Source organism: Cannabis sativa, chromosome 3 (assembly GCF_029168945.1).
Source record: "Cannabis sativa cultivar Pink pepper isolate KNU-18-1 chromosome 3, ASM2916894v1, whole genome shotgun sequence".
Classification (NCBI taxonomy): domain Eukaryota; kingdom Viridiplantae; phylum Streptophyta; class Magnoliopsida; order Rosales; family Cannabaceae; genus Cannabis; species Cannabis sativa.
In genome coordinates, this window is record NC_083603.1 from 8,664,947 (window position 1) to 8,686,641 (window position 21,695).

General features: G+C 30.3%; 2 protein-coding genes across 3 annotated transcripts; both read left to right on the plus strand.

The window, feature by feature from the left end:
* Positions 1-580: 580 nt before the first annotated feature.
* On the plus strand, positions 581-1,581 carry LOC133035415 (uncharacterized). The gene is made up of 2 exons (XM_061111287.1): positions 581-1,096; positions 1,219-1,581. The coding sequence occupies exons 1-2, from the start codon at positions 585-587 to the stop codon at positions 1,382-1,384; spliced, it is 678 nt and encodes a 225-aa protein (XP_060967270.1). The 5' UTR covers positions 581-584; the 3' UTR covers positions 1,385-1,581.
* Positions 1,582-17,724: 16,143 nt separating this feature from the next.
* On the plus strand, positions 17,725-19,944 carry LOC115705452 (uncharacterized). Of its 2 annotated transcripts, XR_009686635.1 has the most exons (5): positions 17,833-17,865; positions 17,952-18,241; positions 18,346-18,375; positions 19,302-19,416; positions 19,746-19,944. XR_009686635.1 is itself a non-coding variant. In XM_030632790.2 (3 exons), the coding sequence occupies exons 1-3, from the start codon at positions 17,964-17,966 to the stop codon at positions 19,372-19,374; spliced, it is 381 nt and encodes a 126-aa protein (XP_030488650.2). In that variant the 5' UTR covers positions 17,725-17,963; the 3' UTR covers positions 19,375-19,684. The 2 variants fall into 2 exon arrangements, 1 of the variants encoding a protein (XP_030488650.2); XM_030632790.2 differs by lacking the exon at positions 19,746-19,944 and having other exon boundaries at positions 17,725-18,241; positions 19,302-19,684.
* Positions 19,945-21,695: the final 1,751 nt, after the last annotated feature.

Here is a 21,695-nt window from a genome sequence, read left to right on the forward strand (position 1 = left end):
CTTTCTTCTTTGGTTTGGCCACCTCCTTCTAGAGCCCAATACCCAACAGCTTCACTCTAAAGGCCCAAATACCAGCCCATTCACCCAACCAAATAATAATAATAATAATAATAATAATAATAATAATAATAATAATAATCCATTTTGTGTTATTTTCTTCAAATATATACTAACAACCACTAAAGTCTAAAACCGCATAACGTTTTATCAATCAAATCAATCCAACCAAAAGCCGACTTACCCAACTAATTAGCCGAAGAGTGTGATAAATATCTTTTTTAAATAATAATTTTCTATAAATAAATACATTGTATTTCTATCATCATTAATTATATTAGTTTTGCTCTCATATTTGTGATCATCCCATCCTCAATAATCTTATAAGGTACGTATGATTAATAATGAATGAAAAATTTATCAACCACTATATATATATATATAATGTTTTATTTCATTCGGGTTATTTATGTGTGTTAAAAATCGATTATTATTATTATTATTATTATTTATTTTTCTAAGATACTGTATTGATTATATATATATTTATGTACACAGAGAGTGAGAGAGGAAGGAGAAGGACGACAATGAAAGAAGGAAGAATGATTCGAATATCTAATCATTTAAGGAATAAATATGAACATATTACTGTGATGCTTACTATTGTGAACGGCAACCAACATGATATTCATGATGTTTACAATAATGTTAATAATTTCAAGTATGAAAATTTTAAAAATATTCAAAAACTTGGAACTATATACCCACATTTTTATATAGATGTACCTTATAGTAAGCTCATTATGGATTGTTTTCCAAATTATATGACGGTGTTACAATTTCATGTGAGAACAATACCGATATCTTCTCGATGTGAAAAAACTTTCATGTTTAATCCTACAATTTTTACAACAAAGACACTATCCTCATCATCATCATCATCATCACTACGTAAAAAAAAAATTCAATTCAATTACTATCGTCATTCTTTAATAGAGGACGAGTTCAAAGGTTGTAAGGAAATTAAAATCTTTGGCCATGATGGAATTATTATCATTCATTCTGTTGTAGGATCTTTGTATCCCGGAAAACCACCGCGGTAAGTATACAATTATATATTTTTTAATCTTATTTCTGTTTTGAAAAATTATTTTTTTTTTTAATTATTATTATGTGTAGTTATTTATATTAATTTTGTTGTGTTGTTTATCATGGATTTAGTTCAAAATTAATAGATTACTTGAAGAAGAAGATGGAAGAATCATCACCGGATCACAAAAGAATAAATAATTTTTTGAAGAAGTTGCATCATCAAAATTTATATTACTTGAAGAAGAAGGTAGAAGGATCATCACATGAATTACCTAAGTTTGTTTTACAGTATTAAGAATTTAAATTAATTTATTATTTCTTCTTTCTGATCGATTTTCTTTTTGACCCAGAGTAAAAAAATAGTTGGGCTCTCTATTAATTTATTTTTTTTAGTTTCATTTCGTTTCCATTAGTTCTTTTATTTCTTAAATAAAATGGAAATTCAAGTATTATTAGTTAATCATTCACAAATAGAATGAATTAAAAAAAATTGCTTAACACCTAAAAATGTGCAGTTGCTCCATTTGAGAGGCGATTATGATAAAAAAAACATTAGTAAAAAATTAAACCAAGAGTTTGTGATTTTTGTTTAACGAAGTTTATATAGTGGAATAAAGAAAATAAAAACAAGAGAAATGTTTCAAGAATTATTTGCTTAGATATTTTGTAGTTTTGATTTTTAAAGTTGTTACAGGTTACATTCAAGTTCATTATATATTTTGAGTATAAGGTTTTTAAAATAAAATAAATAATTTAATTTTATGTAGAACTTAAAAATAATATTGCGCACAATAAACAATAAAAATGAACTCCTTTATAAAGTACTAAAATGATATCTCAAAAAAAAAAAAAAAAAGTACTAAAATGAAAATAAAAAATAAAAGAAATTTTCTTATTTTTATACTTCAAAACAGTTTTTTTTTTTTTTTTTTTTTTTTTTTTTTTTTATTTTTACGGAATTCTACACAGAAAACTAATGAAGCATTTTAAATCGCAATCAAAATCTGTATAACAACCCACATAGAAACTACTAGAAAAACCACCAAAATTTGTAATTAATAAATTACACTTTATTTAATCATTTATTACATTTGCACTAATTATCACACCATTATAATCTTATTCCAATATCAACATAGTCACAAATATTTAATAAAATAACTATTACATTTTTTTAGGATATTACACTAAAACGTGGTAAAGAAACGTGGTAAAGAATATTGGAAGTTTTGGATGGCTTCAGCTTATAAAAATTCTGATGGAAAAATTAGGTTTCCATGTGTTAGATGCTTAAATACTCGATTTGAGCCTTTACATATTATGGAAGCGCATATATTTAATTGGGGTTTTGATCGATAATGGTTATCAAAAGTGGATTTACCACGAGGAGCCAAGAAACAGAAGTTGTTGCACGAACGGAAGTTGTTGAGCCAATTTCAAATGATGAAGATGACGAGATGATTCTCATTATTGAAGATTTCATTCGACCAACAATTGAAGATGTTCAAAACAACCCTGACTCTTTTCAGTACTACGACGAGTTATCTGAAGAGATTGAAGATGAATTGTATCTTGGATGCCATTAGATTTCTTCACTTAACTTTCTAGCAAAGTTACTGCATTGGAAAGTTTGTGGAAAAATTTCTTTCAGCGTATTTGATGAATTATTAAAATTGTTGAATCTTGCTTTTCCAAAGAGAAATAAAATTCCATCAACGTACTACAAGGCTAAAAGAGGCTAAAAAAAAAATTAGAGTTGGGCTATGAGTCAATTCATGTGTGTAAGCATGATTGTTGCTTATTTTATAAAGAGCATGCAACCAAAGATGTTTGTCCAATTTGTGGAAGTAGTCGATGGATAACTTCAGAGAATTCTACAGGAAAAAGGGTGCCTCGTAAGGTGTTGGATTATTTTTCGTTGACACCTCGGTTGAAAAGACTATATAGTTCAAGACATACAACAAAATATATGGTATGACACCATACTAGAAAATCAAAGTATGAACGAGTGATACGTCGCCCGGTTGATGGGTTAGCTTGGAAAGACTTTAATGCCAAACTTCCTGATTTTGCCACTGAACCTAGAAATGTTCATTTAGGTTTAGCTGCCGATGGCTTTAATCCATTTGGCAACATGAGCATAGCATACAGTATGTGGTCTGTCGTGTTAGCGAACTATAATCTTCCACATTGGTTGTGTATGAAAGACAATAATTTCATGTCGGCCTTACTTATTCCTGGACCAAAATCACCAGGTTAAGACATGGATGTATTTCTAAGACCATTTGTGGATGAGCTGAAAGATTTGTGGGTTGATGGAGTTGATACGAGAGATTGTAGGACAAACACTATGTTCAAGTTGCGTGCAGCCCTTTTATGGACGGTAAATAATTTTCCTGCTCGAAGTAGTTTGTCTGGATGGAGTGGTCAAGGATACAAAGCTTGTCCAACATGTAACGAAGGCACTTCTTCGACACGATTGATTGGTAAGACAGCTTATGTAGGTCACGGAAGATTCTTACCCAGTACCCATCGATTTAGAAGGGACACCAACTTTGATGGAGAAATTAAAAGAAGACATCCACCGAGACGTTTTACTCATCAAATTTTCGGTTGACTATGTATCTAGGAGAGTTAATTTTGCAACATTTTAAAGTGACGACAATAATTGATACTACACAAAATTTGAATGTAAATCAGGCTGATGAAAATGTTGTAGATGATGACGTTGATGATGTAATAGCATGAATGTGATGAGTTGCTAATTGATCGATGTGAAGACGATATTATTTCTCAAAATGATGAGTGTGATAGTAACTATTAGTTTACTTATGTTTTAAATATTTTGTAATAATTTTGTAAATGGTGAATTTGATGATGTTAATTTTAATTCAAACTAATTATATTTTTTGCTAATTTACATCCATACTAATTTAGTCATATAATTTTACATTTAAAGAGTGATGATGTCAGCTGATATAGCTTCTTATCACGGGGGAGACGGTGATGGTTTTGATCCACTAGATCCTAATAGGGTACCCTCAACTTCCGAGGCAGCTCCACCGCCAAAAAGAAAAATTCGTGGTGTTGCTAGTAATATACTATTAGAGACTCGTAGGCGGGCAAATCAGGGACCGTTGCCACTTATGCTTGATCCTGCAATGGGAAAAGTTGTTGGTTTGGAGAACCAAGCTTTCGTCCGCCAGTTGGGTGTCGAAGTGAGTACATTATTGCTAGGAAATTACTTAGATTTTTGTTGATATACCTCAACATTTTAAGGAACAAGTTGTGCAAAGAATGAAGGCAAACAATTGATGGTCGAAATAATTTTTATTTATAAGTAATCGGACAATTAACCAATAATTAATTTCTTTAAGTGTAGTACTATATGATATTGATGGTCACCCAGAACCCGAAAAAGTGATGAGGACTCTTTATCATGAGATAGGCAAAAGATATTTAGAAAGAAAAAATATTAGGCATACTTACTTTAAAAAATATTACGAAAAAACCTTCATAATTTGGAGGTGGCACTCAATGCTAAGCCTGAGTATGTAACAAGAGAGCATTGGAAAGAGATTATTGATCTATTTTTGAGCCCAAATTTTATAGAGTTCCAATCAAAACAAGAAAAATAGAAAATAAATGAAGTACACCTCAACTAAAGGCACAAAATCAATGGCAGCTCAGCGTCATGAATTTGTAAGTGAATTATTAATTCATTTAATAAAATTATAATTTTAAAAAATCTAACACTAATAATAAAACAGAAGGAGCCAGATAAATATGTCTTCCAAACTTAGAAAGATAGCCATACTAGAAAAAAAGACAAAACCTGGTCAATGACGCTGCTAAAGAAAAATGGGTGAGTTACACTAATGTTTTATTTTCTCCTTAAAATTATCACATTGCTGAATTTTAAACAATTTTCATCTATAGTTAGGATGAATTGACCCATGAAATGAATGAAGAGATGGCCAGAAGCAGACTTCAATGCCAATCTGACAGTGATTCTGGATCCTTGGAGCTGCCATCTGACATCCAGTACAAGGTTATGGACAAGGTATTTGGACAAAGGATTGACTATATACGAGGAGTTGGTTACCGCTTATGAAAGAAGGAGAAAAAAATCAACATATGGCTCTTCAAGTTAAAGTCAAACTCAATCTCAAGCAGGGTCTACTCTTTCCCAAGATGTTGGTATTATGGTTGAGATGTTTAAGAGATTGTGTGAACACTTTCCAACGGGATAAGACACTTCTGATTTGTATGACCCACGATTTGAGAGTTTCCTCCAACAATATTTACAAACACAACCTCAAGGTAGTGCAACTTGTCCAAGGCTGCAACAACAACCGTTTCAGCAGACTCAGCAGTCTCCTAACATGCAGGGAAGTTCTTCCCAGTCTCTTCTTATTCCGAACATGTTTGGACGCTCCTCCCAATCTTCTCAATTTTGCTACTCTAATTTCTTTGAAAGATCACAGTTGCAACGACGTCAATTTGGGAGTTCATCTCAGCAACCAATGGTGTTTGGGGGTTCAATGCAGCAACTTTCTCCGGGTCAATTTTTTAGTACACAAAATCTATATATTTTTTCTATTGAGTTTCAGCAACAATCACCGAATTTTTGCAACAACAACAATCTCCAAATTTTTTTCAATAACAACAATCTCCGAATTTACCACAACAACCACAGGCTCGACAATTTGTTGAGATTTTATCTTCGCAACAGTCATATTACCCTTCACCGCTAGTATTGCAAGTTTAGGACAATACACAAACAACCCATTTAAACTTGAACACCAGCAATTTAGAATTTTTAAATAATGTGCTTGATGAAAATAATAATAATTAACTTAAGTCACTACAAGAAAAGCAACTTTTGCCGGCGCAAAAAGTACACTAACTGCGCCGTCAAAGCTTTGCCGGCGCAGTTGTGCGCCGGCAAAACTTATCTGGGAAGCTTGGTCGGTAAAAGGCTTTTTACCGGCGCGTAGAGTAAATGCGCCGGTAAAACTTCCTTTTACCGGCGAGAAATCACGCCGGTAAAAAATAAGCGCCGGTGTTAAAAAATGCCCTTATCCGTTATGAACCTGCTTTGATAAAGTTTTGCCGGCGCAATAGTGCGCCGGCAAAACTATTGGCGCCAATCTGACGGTTGGCGCCAATAGTTTTTGGCTACTTTTACCGGCGCAGAAATGCGCCGGCAAAAGTATTAATATTTATTTTTTAAAAAAATTAATTATAATATTAATTAATTAAATATAATTAATTAATTTTTTTTAAATAATTATAATATTATATTAACAAAAAAACCAACATAATTTACATTAAAAATAAACGAACATTAATTATATTATGTTCTACTAAAATCAGTATATAAACAAAATGTTAAATGTTCGAACCGGATAATAAAAAAAAGTACAGTTCTATAGGCGGGTAATGTCGTCATCGTTGTTTCTCTGAGTCTCGGGAGGCTGCGATGACGATCCAACACTAGGAGCAGCCGACGATCCAGCACCAGGAGTGGGCAATGGTGGAAGATCCATGGGAGGCAAGTTGAAACCCGGCACAGCTCGAGAAAGATACTCAAACTGATCTTGGAATCGTCTGAGGTAGAGTTGTTGTGTCTCATACTGCTGCCTCGTATGTTGAGTTGTCTGCTCCGCTTCCTCCACTTTTTTCTGTAAAGCCTCGTACTGTTCCATTGTAACAGTCGGTGGGGCTGAAGGATGCGTGGCAGGTGCTCTTTTGGCCCCAACTCCCTTCAGTCTGGGGAGATGGCCAAAGCCTCTAAGATATCGAGATCGTTCTTCGAGTACTTGCGTCATAACAGGTAAGTCTCGGGGGTACTGTGTAGGATCGACAGCAGGCTCATCGGGCTCATCTTCAGTGGGCGCTGGTTGAGTTGCCGTTATTTCAACCATTTGCTCCTAAAACAAACAAATAAGTTAAATGGTTAATTTTAATACAAAATAAATTGAAAGAAATAAATAAAAAATTGAATTAAAATGTAAACTTACGTAAGCTTGTTGTGCGTACTCGTTGCGCCAATTGTTGCCTTTATGGTGAAACTTTTGAAAAGTTTCCACCGCAGTTGGCAGTTCTCCTGTCTCGGGGTTAGCCTATTTTCAAGAGAAAATATATTAGTATTGTTATTTTACTAGAAAAATTTAAATGAATGATAGTTAAATATAAACTTACCCCCTCGACAACATGTGAAACAATAGGCTTGGAGCCCCAGCCTCCTAGAAATTTCATCTTACCCCGACTTTCTTTATTTTTTATTTGCTCTACTTTGAAATTAATAATTTTTCTAACAATTAATTATTTATTATTGACTATATAAATTAAACATTACTAAAATTAGAAATTTTTTTAAAAAAATGTACCTTTTGTTTGTCTGTGCTCCAATAAGCGATGCAGTCACTCCACACCTCTTGAGTTACTCCCTCAGGAGGTGACATGTCGGCCCTCTCCTGTCCAAGCTCCTCAATATTTTGTATCCACTTTTTCTTGCAGTCTGCCCTCCAGTCACGTAAACCCTTTGACATCTCGTACTCACCGTAGTCTACGAATGTAGGATTATCTCATGGGAGGACAAACTTGGTCTGCAAAAAGTTACACATTAATACATTAATTACAATTTAATAAGAGTATAGTAATTTAGAAATTAAAAAAATTATTAAGACATACCTCAAGTCTATCTCAGAGGGCATTGATGTCAGCTCTACTGACATCTTCCCATTTGAATTTATTAATGGGGATAGACATTCGAGTCATCCATTTCGCCATATTATTGAATTTTTTTCCATTTTTGCCGACGGGGGTGCCAGTCTCTGCGTGCAGCTCAATCTGTAACTTGGCAGATTGTGTTTTGGAGAGCTCCTCCTCAATATTCTTGCCTTTGTATTTACCTCTGACCCCTTTCTTTTTCGAACTGCTGCCACCTGGTGTAGACATACTACATATACAACACTTTATTATAATTTGGAGAAGCGTATTTAAGAGTCCTTACTGACTCCGCCTCTCTAAACGGGTTTAAGGTATTTCGTGCATGTGTAAAATTTTAAAAAAATTATCACTATGTGATAATAAAAATACATTTGTTAAATCCTATCTTTGGTGTATAACCAAAGAGATCAAGAAAAGATAATACAAATTTAATTTTATGCTATTTTACAATATCTTATCATATACTTTACAATATCTTATGCTCATTTATACTTATTATAACATCATTTTATTACATTTTCACTTTTATTATTTAAATTAAAATTACAAACTTTTTAAATTTATAATATCACTTTATTATATTTTAAATTATATATTACATTTTTCACTTTTATTATTTGTTTAATCCTATATTATTTAAATTAAAATTACAAACTTCTTAAAATTTATAATATCACTTTATTATATTTTAAATTATATATTACATTTTTCACTTTTATTATTTTTTTAATAATTTATTATTAAATTAAAATTACTAACTTTTTCAAATTTATAATATCACTTTATCATATTTTAAATTATATATTACATTTTTCACTTTTATTATTTTTTAAATCATTTTTTATTTAAATTAAAATTACTAACTTTTTTTAAAAAATTAATACCACTTTATTACATTTTAAATTATATATTACATTCTTTAATTTTTTTTCAATCATTTATTAATTTTTAATCATTTTTTATTTAAATTAAAATTACTAACTTATTAAAACTAATAATATCATTTTATTATATTTAAAATTATATATTACATTTCATAATTAAATATTTTCCTAATTATTTATTATTTAAATTGAAAATGTTTTTTTTAATACCTAAAAAAATTATTATTTTACTAACTTTTTAATTACATATTTTCAATTTCAATTTCAACATTCAATTAATTTTACATTTTTTCTACTAAAATTTCGGCAGCATAACGGCTTAAAAAGTGTAAACCCAAAATTTTTAATACCTATAAATAACACAAACAAATATTTACATACAATATATACACAAACAAATAATCCACCCATCCAACAGCAGTCAATTTTATCACAGAACCTACTTCTCTAACATGCATATACATATTAACTAATAACAAACACTGCTACGTATACTAAGCGAAAGCAAAAAAACATACCTGAATCGAGTGTAAAAATAACAACTGCAGGCAGCTAGCGGTAATCTCGAGCGGTCGAACACGGACCTAATTCCATAAAAAAGTAAAACCAAATTAAAAATTTAATACCTATAAAAATTTAAAAATTTTATCACATATCCATTACCCTACACATACACATACACATATACATATACATACACATACACATACACATACACATACACATACACTCACACACACTCACATACACTTATACACACACATATACATATATATTTACATACATATATACATACATACACACACATATATATGCATACTTATTTACATACATACAGATATATATATACATACACCAATATACACATACAAATACATGCATACTTATGTATACACACCCACACCCACATACACATACACATACACATAAATACATACACACATACATACATACATACATACATACATATACACATATATATATACACACCCACATACACATACACACACATATATATACATAATCCCACATACACATACATATACATACATACATGTATTTATACACATACATACATTTATACCCACATAAATATACATACACATACATACAAAAATACATACATATACACATACATATACTAATACACACATACATACACAAATCTATACATATAAACATTAAAAAAATTAAAAATACCTTAAATAAATTGGAGGAGGTGGGGCTTGGTGGTCTGCGGTGGTGGCTGGCGTAGCTCGGCCTCCGTCGATGGTGGTGGTGGCCGACGGTGGTGGTGGTGTTGGAGGTGGTGGTGGTGGTTTTTTTGAAGAGAAAAAGAGAGGGATTGAGAGGGATTGAGAGGGGGGGTTAGAAATTGAGAGAGATTGATAGAGAATGAGAGAGAATCAAAGAGAGATTGAGAGAGGGGGGCTGAGAGGTTTTCAGAGAAAACCTAGGCAAAAAGATGAAAAATGGAGGAGAAGAAGGGGGCTTCGTGCTCGTGATTCATATATATACTTTTACCGGCGCATCCAATTGCGCCGGTAAAAGTGTTTTTAAAATCTGACCTAAGTAGCCAAAAACGAGCGTTTAAGTAAATACTTTTACCGGCACAATAAATACTTTTACCGGCGCACAATTGCGCCGCTAAAAGTATTCTCACTTATCACATCAAAATCCACACGTTTCCTTTAACACTTTTACCGGCGCAATTGTGCGCCCGTAAAAGTATTCCCACCTACCACGGAAATCCACGCGGGAAGTTTCCCTCTCTTTTTTTTGAGACTTTTACCGACGCATCTATGCAGCGGTAAAAGTAAACTAGCGCCATAATAAATGAAATGAAAGGCGGCAAACTTCTCGCGCCTTTTGGCGCTTCATTTGCTTACTTTTACCGGCGCATATTCATTATTGCGCCGGTAAAACCAGACTTTTACCGGCGCAATAATGCGCCGGCAAAAGTAAAGCCTAAATGGAAGTGAGATTTCAGATTTTGTTTTATCTCGACAACCTTTACCGGCGCATTTGACGAACTGCGCCGGTAAAAATGCCTTTTCTTGTAGTGAGTTAATTTTAATTATGTGTGGACAATAATTATTAGTTTAATTTTTAATTATGTGTGGATTTATTTAAGTTTTTAATTATGTGTGGATGATAATTATTTAGTTGTTAGGTTGGACAATTATTAATTAATTATGTGTGTAATAATTAGTTATTTATTAATTTATTTTTAATTTATAATAAAATTATTACTCGTATTATAATTTTAAATATTTTTATATATTATTAATATTATTATAAATTAAAAATTTTATAAACATTATATTTTAAATTTAATATTTATTTATTTTTATTTAAAACACAATACCGACGGGGTACCCGCTGCTATTAATGTATCAAATAATAAATCCGACACATTAAATATCAGCGGGTCACGCTGCTATAGGTCCGCTAATGAATAGTAGCGGCGGATGTGTCAGTCCGCCACTATTAACTATTAATACCGACTAGGTATTATCGGTGGGTCAATACCGAGACCCCGCCAATAATCACTTATACCAACCGAAAACGCTCCTATTGCTAGCAGATCCTTTCGCCTCTAATTGTTGTAATTGTTGTAGTGTTTGTTTAACTAAAAATGATTTGGTTAGTTGTAATTGTTAATAATATTTGTATTTGGCAAGAATTAGTGTTACTACTGGTATTCATATAAGAACAACCAATGAGTCACTTATACATGTTACATGTTGATTATTATTTATAACTCAAAATAAGTGTATTACATAAATACATATCATATAGGCATATACTTTAAAATATATATATTGTATAGGTATATTTTTTATAAATAAAATATATATTGTATTTCTATAATGTGGTGGTAAGCATATTTCTATATCATAAATAAAATACTTATCACACTCTTTGGCTGATAGTTATAACAATAACAGTCATTGTACAAAATAATAATGAGAATAAATTACTTAAATTACTTAAATAATTTTAAATAATTTAAAATTCGGTTTATTAATATTAAACATAATATTAAGAGGGTTTATTAAATAATTTTAAATTACTTAAAATTCGATTTATTAATATTAAACATAAAAAAAAAATAAAAACTCTAAGAATGCACATATATGTTGATATTATTTATTATTAGATTGTTATTTATGTATTTATTTTTTTATTTTGAAGATTAATGTTATGTTAGTATTATATTAACAAATTATTTAAATAATTAAGCAGAATACAATTGAAAGGGTATTTCCAATGATTTTTATAATTCAGGAAACCTTTCCAGAAGAGAAAATTTTAAAGGCAAAACTACCATAATCGTATATGTTAAGATGTAGTATTAATTTAGTGATTAATTCTGGTGTAATTATGTTTAGTTACTCTGTTTATATCAGAGTTAGTTATTCTTTATTGGGTGTAAATATCCTTACTGTATTCTTTTCTCTTTGGTCCCCACTAACACGTGGTGTACTCTTGTGGCCTTAGGTCATTTCTTTGTAATCAGTCACCTATAAATAGAACAGTACAATGCAACCTCCTTTGAGCTGACATTTCCTTTTACCAAGTTTTCTGCATTTTTATTTGGTATCAGAGCACATTCATTGGCCCACGCCATATTCATGTCCTCAGATAATAGCCAGACTCCAGCCAACCATGGCCAGGGAACCACAGGTGCTGTTCCCTTTTCTTCGAACAATCAGTTGCAACTTACTGCAGCTCAGCCTATTGCTACTCCTTTCAGTAGCACTCTCAGCCAACCCTTCACGTTGAAGTTGGAAAGGCATAACTATACTTTGTGGAAGACAATGGTCTCCACCATCATTCGAGGGCACAGACTCGACGGATACTTGACTGGACAAAAGCCATGCCCACCTGAATACATTGCTGCAGACACCATTGTTGAAGGAGCTGCAGAAGTTAGTCTCAGAACAAACCTAGATTTCGAGATCTGGATCACTCATGGCCAACTCCTCATGGGTTGGTTATACGGATCAATGTCAGAAAACATTGCATCTGAAGTCATGAATTGCCAAACATCAGCCTCCTTGTGATCTGCACTTGAAGACCTCTATGGTGCTCATTCTAGAGCAAATGCTGATGATCTGAGAAACAAAATACATACAGTGAGGAAAGGAACTCAATCTATGCTGGATTATCTTAAACAGAAGAGAATGTGGGCTGACTTTCTAGCTATTGCAGGTGACCCTTATCCTGAAAAACTTCTTGTATCTAATGTTATTTCTAGTTTGGACATAGAGTATTTGTTTATTGTCGTTCAAATTGAAGCCCGTGAGCACACAACCTGGCAAGAGTTACAGAGCATTCTTCTCAATTTTGACAATCGATTGGAGAGACTTGGTGCTGTGTCTTCTCAAAACAAGCTTCTAAACACACCAACCTCACCTCCTTCAGCTAGCTTAGCTCAAAAACCAAACAAATATGGATATCCTCGAAAACCAGCTTCAGGAAACAACAATGGAGGAGGCACAGGCTATAATGGTGGGTCAAATCGTGGAGGAGGTAACCGTGGTCAAGCCAGAGGTGGTAGAGGAAACAATTCAAGACCCACTTGTTGAAACCCAAAAGCATGGGTTTTCAAACCCAAAGTTTATGTTGGGCAAGCCAAATTTAATCTCTCTCTTCATGAACCTGTCTCTGTTGCAGAAGCACTTCAGCATGAGGGGTGGAATAATGCTATGTCTGTTGAAAATCAAGCCTTGAAGAAACTATTAACTTAAATTCTTGTTCCACCTCATCCCAGCTACAACATCATTGGCAACAAGTGGGTTTACAGGATAAAGCTCAATACTGATAGGTCAGTTCAACGCTTAAAAGCTCGACTTGTTGCTAAGGGATTTCATCAAAGGCGTGGTGTTGATTTTGGTGAGACTTTTAGCCCTGTTATTAAAGCTTGCACTGTGAGAGTAGTTTTAACCATTGTTGTTACTTTTGGCTAGGAAGTTAAACAACTAGATGTAAATAATGCTTTCTTGAATGGGACTCTTGAAGAAGATGTATACATGGCTCAACCTCAAGGTTTTGAAGACAAGACCTATCCTAACCATGTGTGTAAGTTGCAGAAATCAATTTACAGTCTGAAGCAGGCGCCACGGGTGTGGTATGAGCAACTTAAGAACACCTTGGTCAAGTGGAATTTTGAAAGTTCCAAGTCTGATTCCTCATTTTTCATGCTGAAGCACACTAAGTTTGTTATCATGGTACTCATATATGTAGACGACATTGTAGTCACTGGCAACAACTGACAAGAACTGGAAAGTTTCATCACCAAACTAAATGACCAATTCTCTCTCAAGGACCTTGGACAACTGAATTATTTCCTTGGGATAGAGGTGTTTCGTGATTCTACAGGAATATTTCTCACCCAAAGGAAATACATTGGAGAAATTCTCCAAAGACACAACATGGCTACCATAAAACCAAGTCCTACTCCCATGACAGTGGGAAAACCAATGTCAATCAATGATGGTGAATTGCTTGAATGTCCTAAGAATTGCAGGAGTGTGATAGGAGCTTTACAGTATTTAAGTCACACAAGACAAGACATTTCCTTTGCAGTAAACAAGCTGAGCCAGTTCTTAAAGGCTCCCACAACCACTCATTAGAGTGCTGCCAAGGGTATTCTAAGATATCTCAAGGGCACCATGGATCATGGAATACATCTTGCTCCTTCGGATCAACTAAATTTGTCTGGATACTGTGATGCCGATTGGGCATGCTGCCCAGACGACAAAAGGTCAGTGGCTGGTTACTGTGTTTTCTTGGGTAATTCAATCATCTCCTGGTCCTCTAAGAAGCAGAATGTTGTTGCAAGATCGAGTACGGAGTCTGAATACGGAGCCCTTGCTCACCTGGCTGCTGAAATCACATGGATTCAAGGGTTGCTCAAGGAAATGAAGTTCAAAATGACTGCTACACCAGTAATCTGGTGTGACAATATGAGTGTAAGTGCTCTTGCTGCTAATCCGGTCTATCACGCTAGAACGAAGCATATTAAAATAGATGTTCATTTTGTTCGAGATAAGGTGCTGCAAAGACAAATCAAAGTTCGTTATGTCCCAACACCTGAGCAACTCGCTGACAGCTTCACCAAAAGTCTTTCACAGTCACGATTCCATTACTTAGTGAGCAAACTCGGGGTGTTAGCATCCCCTTCTCGTTTGAGGGGTGGTGTTAAGATGTAGTATTAATTTAGTGATTAATTCTGGTGTAATTATGTTTAGTTACTCTGTTTATATCGAGTTAGTTATTCTTTATTGGGTGTAAATATCCTTTCTGTATTCTTTTCTCTTTGGTCCCCACTAACACATGGTGTACTCTTGTGGCCTTAAGTCATTTTCTTGTAATCAGTCACCTATAAATAGAACAGTACAATGCAGCCTCTTTTGAGCTGACATTTCCTTTTATCAAATTTTCTGCATTTTTAATGGTGAAAATTACATGAAATATGGGATTTCATAACAAAGTTAGAAAAATATGGCATTTTTAGGTTTGCCACTTTTCTATGGCATTTTTTCACATTTAAGTTTTTTATGGTATTTGATATGCCATATTTTTATAAACTTATTATCCAATCCCATATTTTATGTTTTTGTTTTTAGCTTAATTAGTTTTATTTATTTTTTTAATTTATTTTACACTTACATTTTAGGGTTTCTTTTTATTTGAAAAATTTACACCAAATACTACATTTTTTTTCAAACATTACATTTTTAATTTGACAAGAACATTTTACTTTTATACTTTTATTAATTTTTTTTTCTTTTTTACTTATTGAAACTTCAAAAAGTTTATTTTTTTGTCTTTTTTATATATTTTTTAGTCAATTTTGGCTCTCTTTTTTCTTTTCAAATTTTAAGTCAGTTGCTACTTTTTTTTTCTTTCTTTCGCTTATCTCTCTCTATTTTTTTTTTCTAATTTCTCTTTGTGTCTCTCTTTTTTTTTTTCAATTTTTTTCTCAACCTAATTTTTTTCTCTTAATATATATAATAAGTGTACATTTTTATATTTCATTTTTTTTTTACAAAAATTAAACTTGTTTTTTTTTTTATTTAAACTACTATTTGTTTTTTTTTTCTTAAAAACTAATTATTCCATTAAAAACAGCAGAAAAAAAAACCAGTTTCATCAATATCATCCCGGAAAAAAAAACAATATAAAAAATCATAATCTAAAAAGAATCCAAACTTTAAAAACTAGTTTCATCAACATTGAAAGAAACTAATAATTTCATTTAAAGAATACAAAAAATAGTTTCATCAACAAGATAATGAAAAAAATTACAATCTAAAGACGATACTAACTTTAAAAACCAGTTTCATCAATATTAAAATAAACGAATTATTTCATTAAAAGAGGCAAAAAAAAAATAGTTTCAACAATAACATAATAAAAAATACACAATGCCTAATAACTAAACTTTTACAAATTAACGATACTAAATTTAAAAACCAGTTTCGAACAAATAAAATTTATATCAATACCTAATAATCAAACTTCTAACTTCATTCTTTATTTTGGCATTTAATTTTTTATTTGCTTGCTCAAAAATTAGAGTTAATTTAAACATACAATATGCAGCAAATATAACAAAGAGAATCACAAATTAAAATCAAAGAGAAAAGAAAGAAACAAAGAAAATTAAAGAGACAAAAGTGCAATAAAAACCATAAAAGAATAACAAAAAAAAAACAGTGGAATGTGAGAAACCAGTTAGTAAAACAACCAAAATAAAAACAAACAAATAAAAACCAGTTTCTTGAGATAAATTAATAAAAAATTGAATAAAACTCAATTATGAACAACAATAAAAAAAAATTAATTACTTAAAAAAACCAGTTATGAAAATAATAAAATAATATGTATGTCAGAAACTGCTTAATTAAAATAAAATAAAAATTGTTGTTCAAATATCATACAATAATAAAACTGGTTTTATACAAACGAAAAAATATATAATAATATCATAAAAATTGAGCAACCTCATTACAAAATAGTTAAAACATGTGAAATCAGTTTCGACATGTGAAACCAGTTTTGACGTTATAAAAAATCATAACAAAATACAAATGTTAATAATAAAGTTAATTGAAACCAGTTTCATCAAACAATCAAATAAAAACATACACACACACACAAATATACAAAAAAAAAAAAAATACTAATCACAAATATAATCAAAACAACACATAATGCCTACCAATAATTTAATAACAAAATATAAGTGTAAGTTTCCAACCTAGAAACAAAATAATAAAAAAGTAACTTGAAAAAAAAATTCTAATAACATAATGAAACTATTTTTTTTATTCTTTTAATGAAATTAATAGTTTCTTTCAATGTTGATGAAAGTGATTTTTAAAGTTTATATTATCTTTAGATTATAATTTTTTATATTGTTTTTTCTTCAGGATGATGTTGATAAAACTGGTTTTTTTTTTTTTCTGTTGCTTTTAATGAAATAATTAGTTTTTAACAAAAAAACAAAGAAAAAAATAGTAGTTTAAATAAAAAAAAAAACAAGTTTAATTTCTGTTAAAAAAAATAATAATATCTATAGTTGAGATCATTTTTTATTTATTTTAGTATTTTATTTTTTTAAAAAAGAAAAAATAAATAAAAAGAAACACAAATTTTAAGTTTTTTATGGCATTACTCAAGACTTTTTCCCATATTTGTAAGTTTTTTAAAAAAATGCCATATTTAGTGTAATTAAGTTTTTATGCCATATATATCAAAACTTATCTTTATTTTCCCATATTTTTGTAAATAGCCCTTTTTAATGTATAAGTCCTATTTATTCTAATAATAATAATAAAAAAAAAAACTAACAATATAACTCTGGCAGAAAAAAGAAAAAAAGAAGATATTTTTGTTTTAAAAAATAATTATTATTCCATATAATATTTTAATAATTAAATACGATCCAAAATAATCCATTAGTTATATAGCGTAACAAAAAGATCAAATATTTCAAAAAATATATTATAATTAATAGCAAAATAATATCACACCCTTTGAGCCCTACCCGTATATTATTTAGTATAAATATAAATACTACTGTACTTTATTATCAGTTCTCTCCTACTCCAGAATCATTAATACTAATTAATAAAAGGTACATTTAATTAGTTTTGGTTAATTAATAGTTTGTTGGATTAATTGATTTTTTTTTTTATTTATTTTTTAAATTTGTGTGTATAGGAAAGGAAGATCATGGGGAAGGAAAAGAATATGTTAATTCATAATAAATCTGAGTATTATATTCAGATCACAACTTCCAATCCTTATGATGAAATTATTGAAGAGATATGGCCTGGTGCTTCCAAAAGTATTTATTTTTTAACTAAGCCTGTCCTCACTTTTTACTTTGGTGGTAAATATGTATTCTCTTTTGAAGAAAAATTAAAAAATGCATCACAATTAATAGTTGAGACTCATAATGATGGAAAGCTCATCCTCAAAATCAACAACAATAATAGTAATAAGATTGGGTAAGTATTATTATTTTAATTTGTAGTTATATTAATTTTTTATTAATTACATTTTTTTCTTAATTAATTGTTACCTCTTTCATGGTGTTTTCATCCCATAAAAGGAAGAAGAATGACAAGAACCCAAAAAAGAGGTACTTCATTTTCTCTTCTAAATTTTATAGTTTTCTTTTCCAAAATAAGTATAATATTCATATTCACTTGGTTATTTAACTTTTTAACTTTTAACTGAAAAAGTTAAGTTATTCGTGTTTGATACTGTATTTTTTTTTCTTTAGAGAAAAAACCACTTTTAAAAGCTATTCTTGCATTTGGAATAAATTGTATAATTTTTAATTTACTCGTGTTTAATTTTTAAGAACCCAAAAAAGAGGTACCTCATTTTTTTTTTATTATTATTTATCATTTTAATATATATATATATATAATTTTTTTTAGTGTTCTTCAATTTTATCCACATAAGTAACAATATGTAAGATGAATGAGAAAATCTCAAAAAATGAGATTTTTTTTTATTTTATATTGTTTTGTTTAGGGTGACACTTTGCGGTCGTGTCTGTCAAATATATCTTTAATCCGAACACCACTTATATAATTCGTTTATAAATGAATATGTCAACCCATTAATATATTAATATTTAACAAGACTCAAACTTATTTAATGAAAACCTAGACTCGCTAATCTTTGTATGTATTGTGTTCTAACCGGTTTGGCCAATGTATTAGTTTAATGTTGACCATGCTTAGTTATTCAGCTTATTTTTAAGTCTTTTTTTTCCTAGGACTAAAAAGTGGTGTTTGTTAGTGATTAAGTGCATTTTTTTCTTCTTTAAAAAATCACTTTTATAATTTTTAAGTAATGAGTTTATTATTATTATTATTATTATTATTATTATTATTATTATTATTATTATTATTTAAAAAAAAATCATTAAAAATAAAAATATTAATATATTAATTATTCAAATGCATTATTAATAAATCATAAATTTTTTATATGCTTTTTAGGTAATAAATAATAATTATTATTTGCCTAATTAATTTTCTTAACTTTTGTCAGCCAGAATAATAATAAGAGTGATGTTAGTTCTTGGGAGAGACTAAGAAATTACATGAAGAAAGTTTGGAAATAAAGCTTGAGAGACAAGCAATCATCTATGCTATGATGAATTGAGGTACATTAATTAATTAATAATTAAATAATTTCTTATGATTTGTTTTGTGCATCTAAATCTTATAGTCAGTTAATCAAAGAGCCACGTCATTTAACTACGCGTGAAAAAAATAACAAAAATATGAATATTTTGAAGTGCAGATTCTAAACAATCTAAATAATTTATAAACATATTATATTTTATTTTGAGTAGTGAGAATACAATAGACTTGAATCATAGTGATTTTTTTTTAAAAAAAAAATCACACATACCAACCATATATAATATTAACTACATATCAATTATATATATATAATTAATTTATTAATTAGCGTCCTTTCTTTTTGTAGGTGCAATATTCTTATGATCATAAGGACAATAATGGCCGAGAAGTTCAGTTTGTTACATTCTTTCCTAAAATATTTGAGATTTTAATATTTAATATTTATTTATTTATTTTTGAATAAAAAGTTTGTTGTGCAAAATTATTATAAAAAATATTGTTAATTTTGCTTTCAATTAATTATATGATGAAAAATAATTCAATTTTGTAAGATTTGCTTATTAATAAATATTTTTGTTTTTGAAAAAAAATGTAAAGCTGATATAATGCAAATTTAAAAGTGAGGTCAGTCTTAGCAGTTGTATTTTGTTCAATAATATTAAATTTTAAAATCATGTAAAACTTCAAACTTTGATATTCTATAAATATATATTAACAAAGTGAGTAACTATTCTACTAAAAATTTACTTTTTACTCTTAATAATATAAAAAAATAAAATAAATTAATATTGTACATCATAGTCTCTAGCTGGTTGCAAACTGTTACTAGTAACCGAAAACAACTCATCGCTAGGAATTGATTGCACAACAGCTTTGAGAAGAATTTCTTTTCTACCTATCGAGAAGATTTTATCATTCCAAGCACGCATGAGCTTCCAAATTTTCTCTTTAACATCACTGAACATTTGTTGCTTATCCCGATCTAAAAATACTGGCAAACTAAAATATTTTTCATTGCATTCACGAATGGACATAGATAGTTGCGTATGGAAGAAAACTTGGATTGCGTAGTATTTGGTGAAAAAGACATGACTGATTTATCTTGGTTTAGAACCTGTCGTAAGACACGGTGGTAAATATCCAAAGCACGCTTGATAGCAAGGCACGAACTCTCATTTGCATTAACAGAAAAGTAAGTTGTCGACTGCAAAAAGTAAGTGAGAAATGGGAGGAGTTCGCCTAGTGAGAGAATAACCATCAAGCTATCCTATATTTTCTTCATGTTGCAGGAGTCTTGAAAGACTTTCAGAGCAAATCAAGAACAGAAGTCTTATCACCTTTATTCCAAATATTGGAATACATGCATATGAGCTATAGAAAGATAGAGAAACAATTCCATTCGAACAAGATAAACAACAAACCACCCAACTTATCAGACATCATGGTAGCTAGCTTGAAAAGGTTTGTGCTTGGAGCCCATAAACACACTCTAAAACGTCTTTGGTTTAACTGATTAGTGTTAGAATTTGATAAGGTACATGAGTTTCCATCTCAAAACCAATTGACAATGGGAAGAATAGTCTATTCATTTTATATATATATAGTATTTATTCCCACACATTAACAATATAGAACTAACTCTAATAATTAGACCAAGACAATTAATTTTCTCCCGTTAAGCATCTAGACCCAATACTCATTATTCTTCTTGAATAAGGGTTATGTCCTTATTAAAAAAGGCAAAGATAAGCATGTGGCTGAGTTTGTGTAGAGAGTACAAGCAGGGCCAACCCAAACATTGAACAGCTTGGGCCATTGCACAAGGCCCCTATTTTTTTTAAGGCCCATTTATTTTTTTAAAGAAAAGGCCTATTATTTTCTTTTTTTTTTCCCTATTATATATACATAAATAAAAAATTTATAATTGAAAATTTATGAACGAATCTTGAAAAAAAAACTAGTAATAGAATTGTAATTTTAATGTACACGTTTTTTTTTTTTAAAGAGCTCAATTTTAAAATTATACACAAGGTCCCCAAAATACTTGGACCGGCCCTAAGGACGTAGTACTCATCATGTCCCAAACCCTCTTTATCTTCTTTATGTGTGACCTATAACCAATAATACATGTTATGTAATAATTAAATAATAATGGCATCTAACTCCGAATGAGAGGGTAAGTGAAAGAAAGGAGAACGAAAGCTTAAGAGCCCCTTTGGAGCTTGGGACAAATGGTGAGATTAGAGACATTTGTTCAACAACACTAAGTTGGGCACAAACTTAAGGTTATTGGATT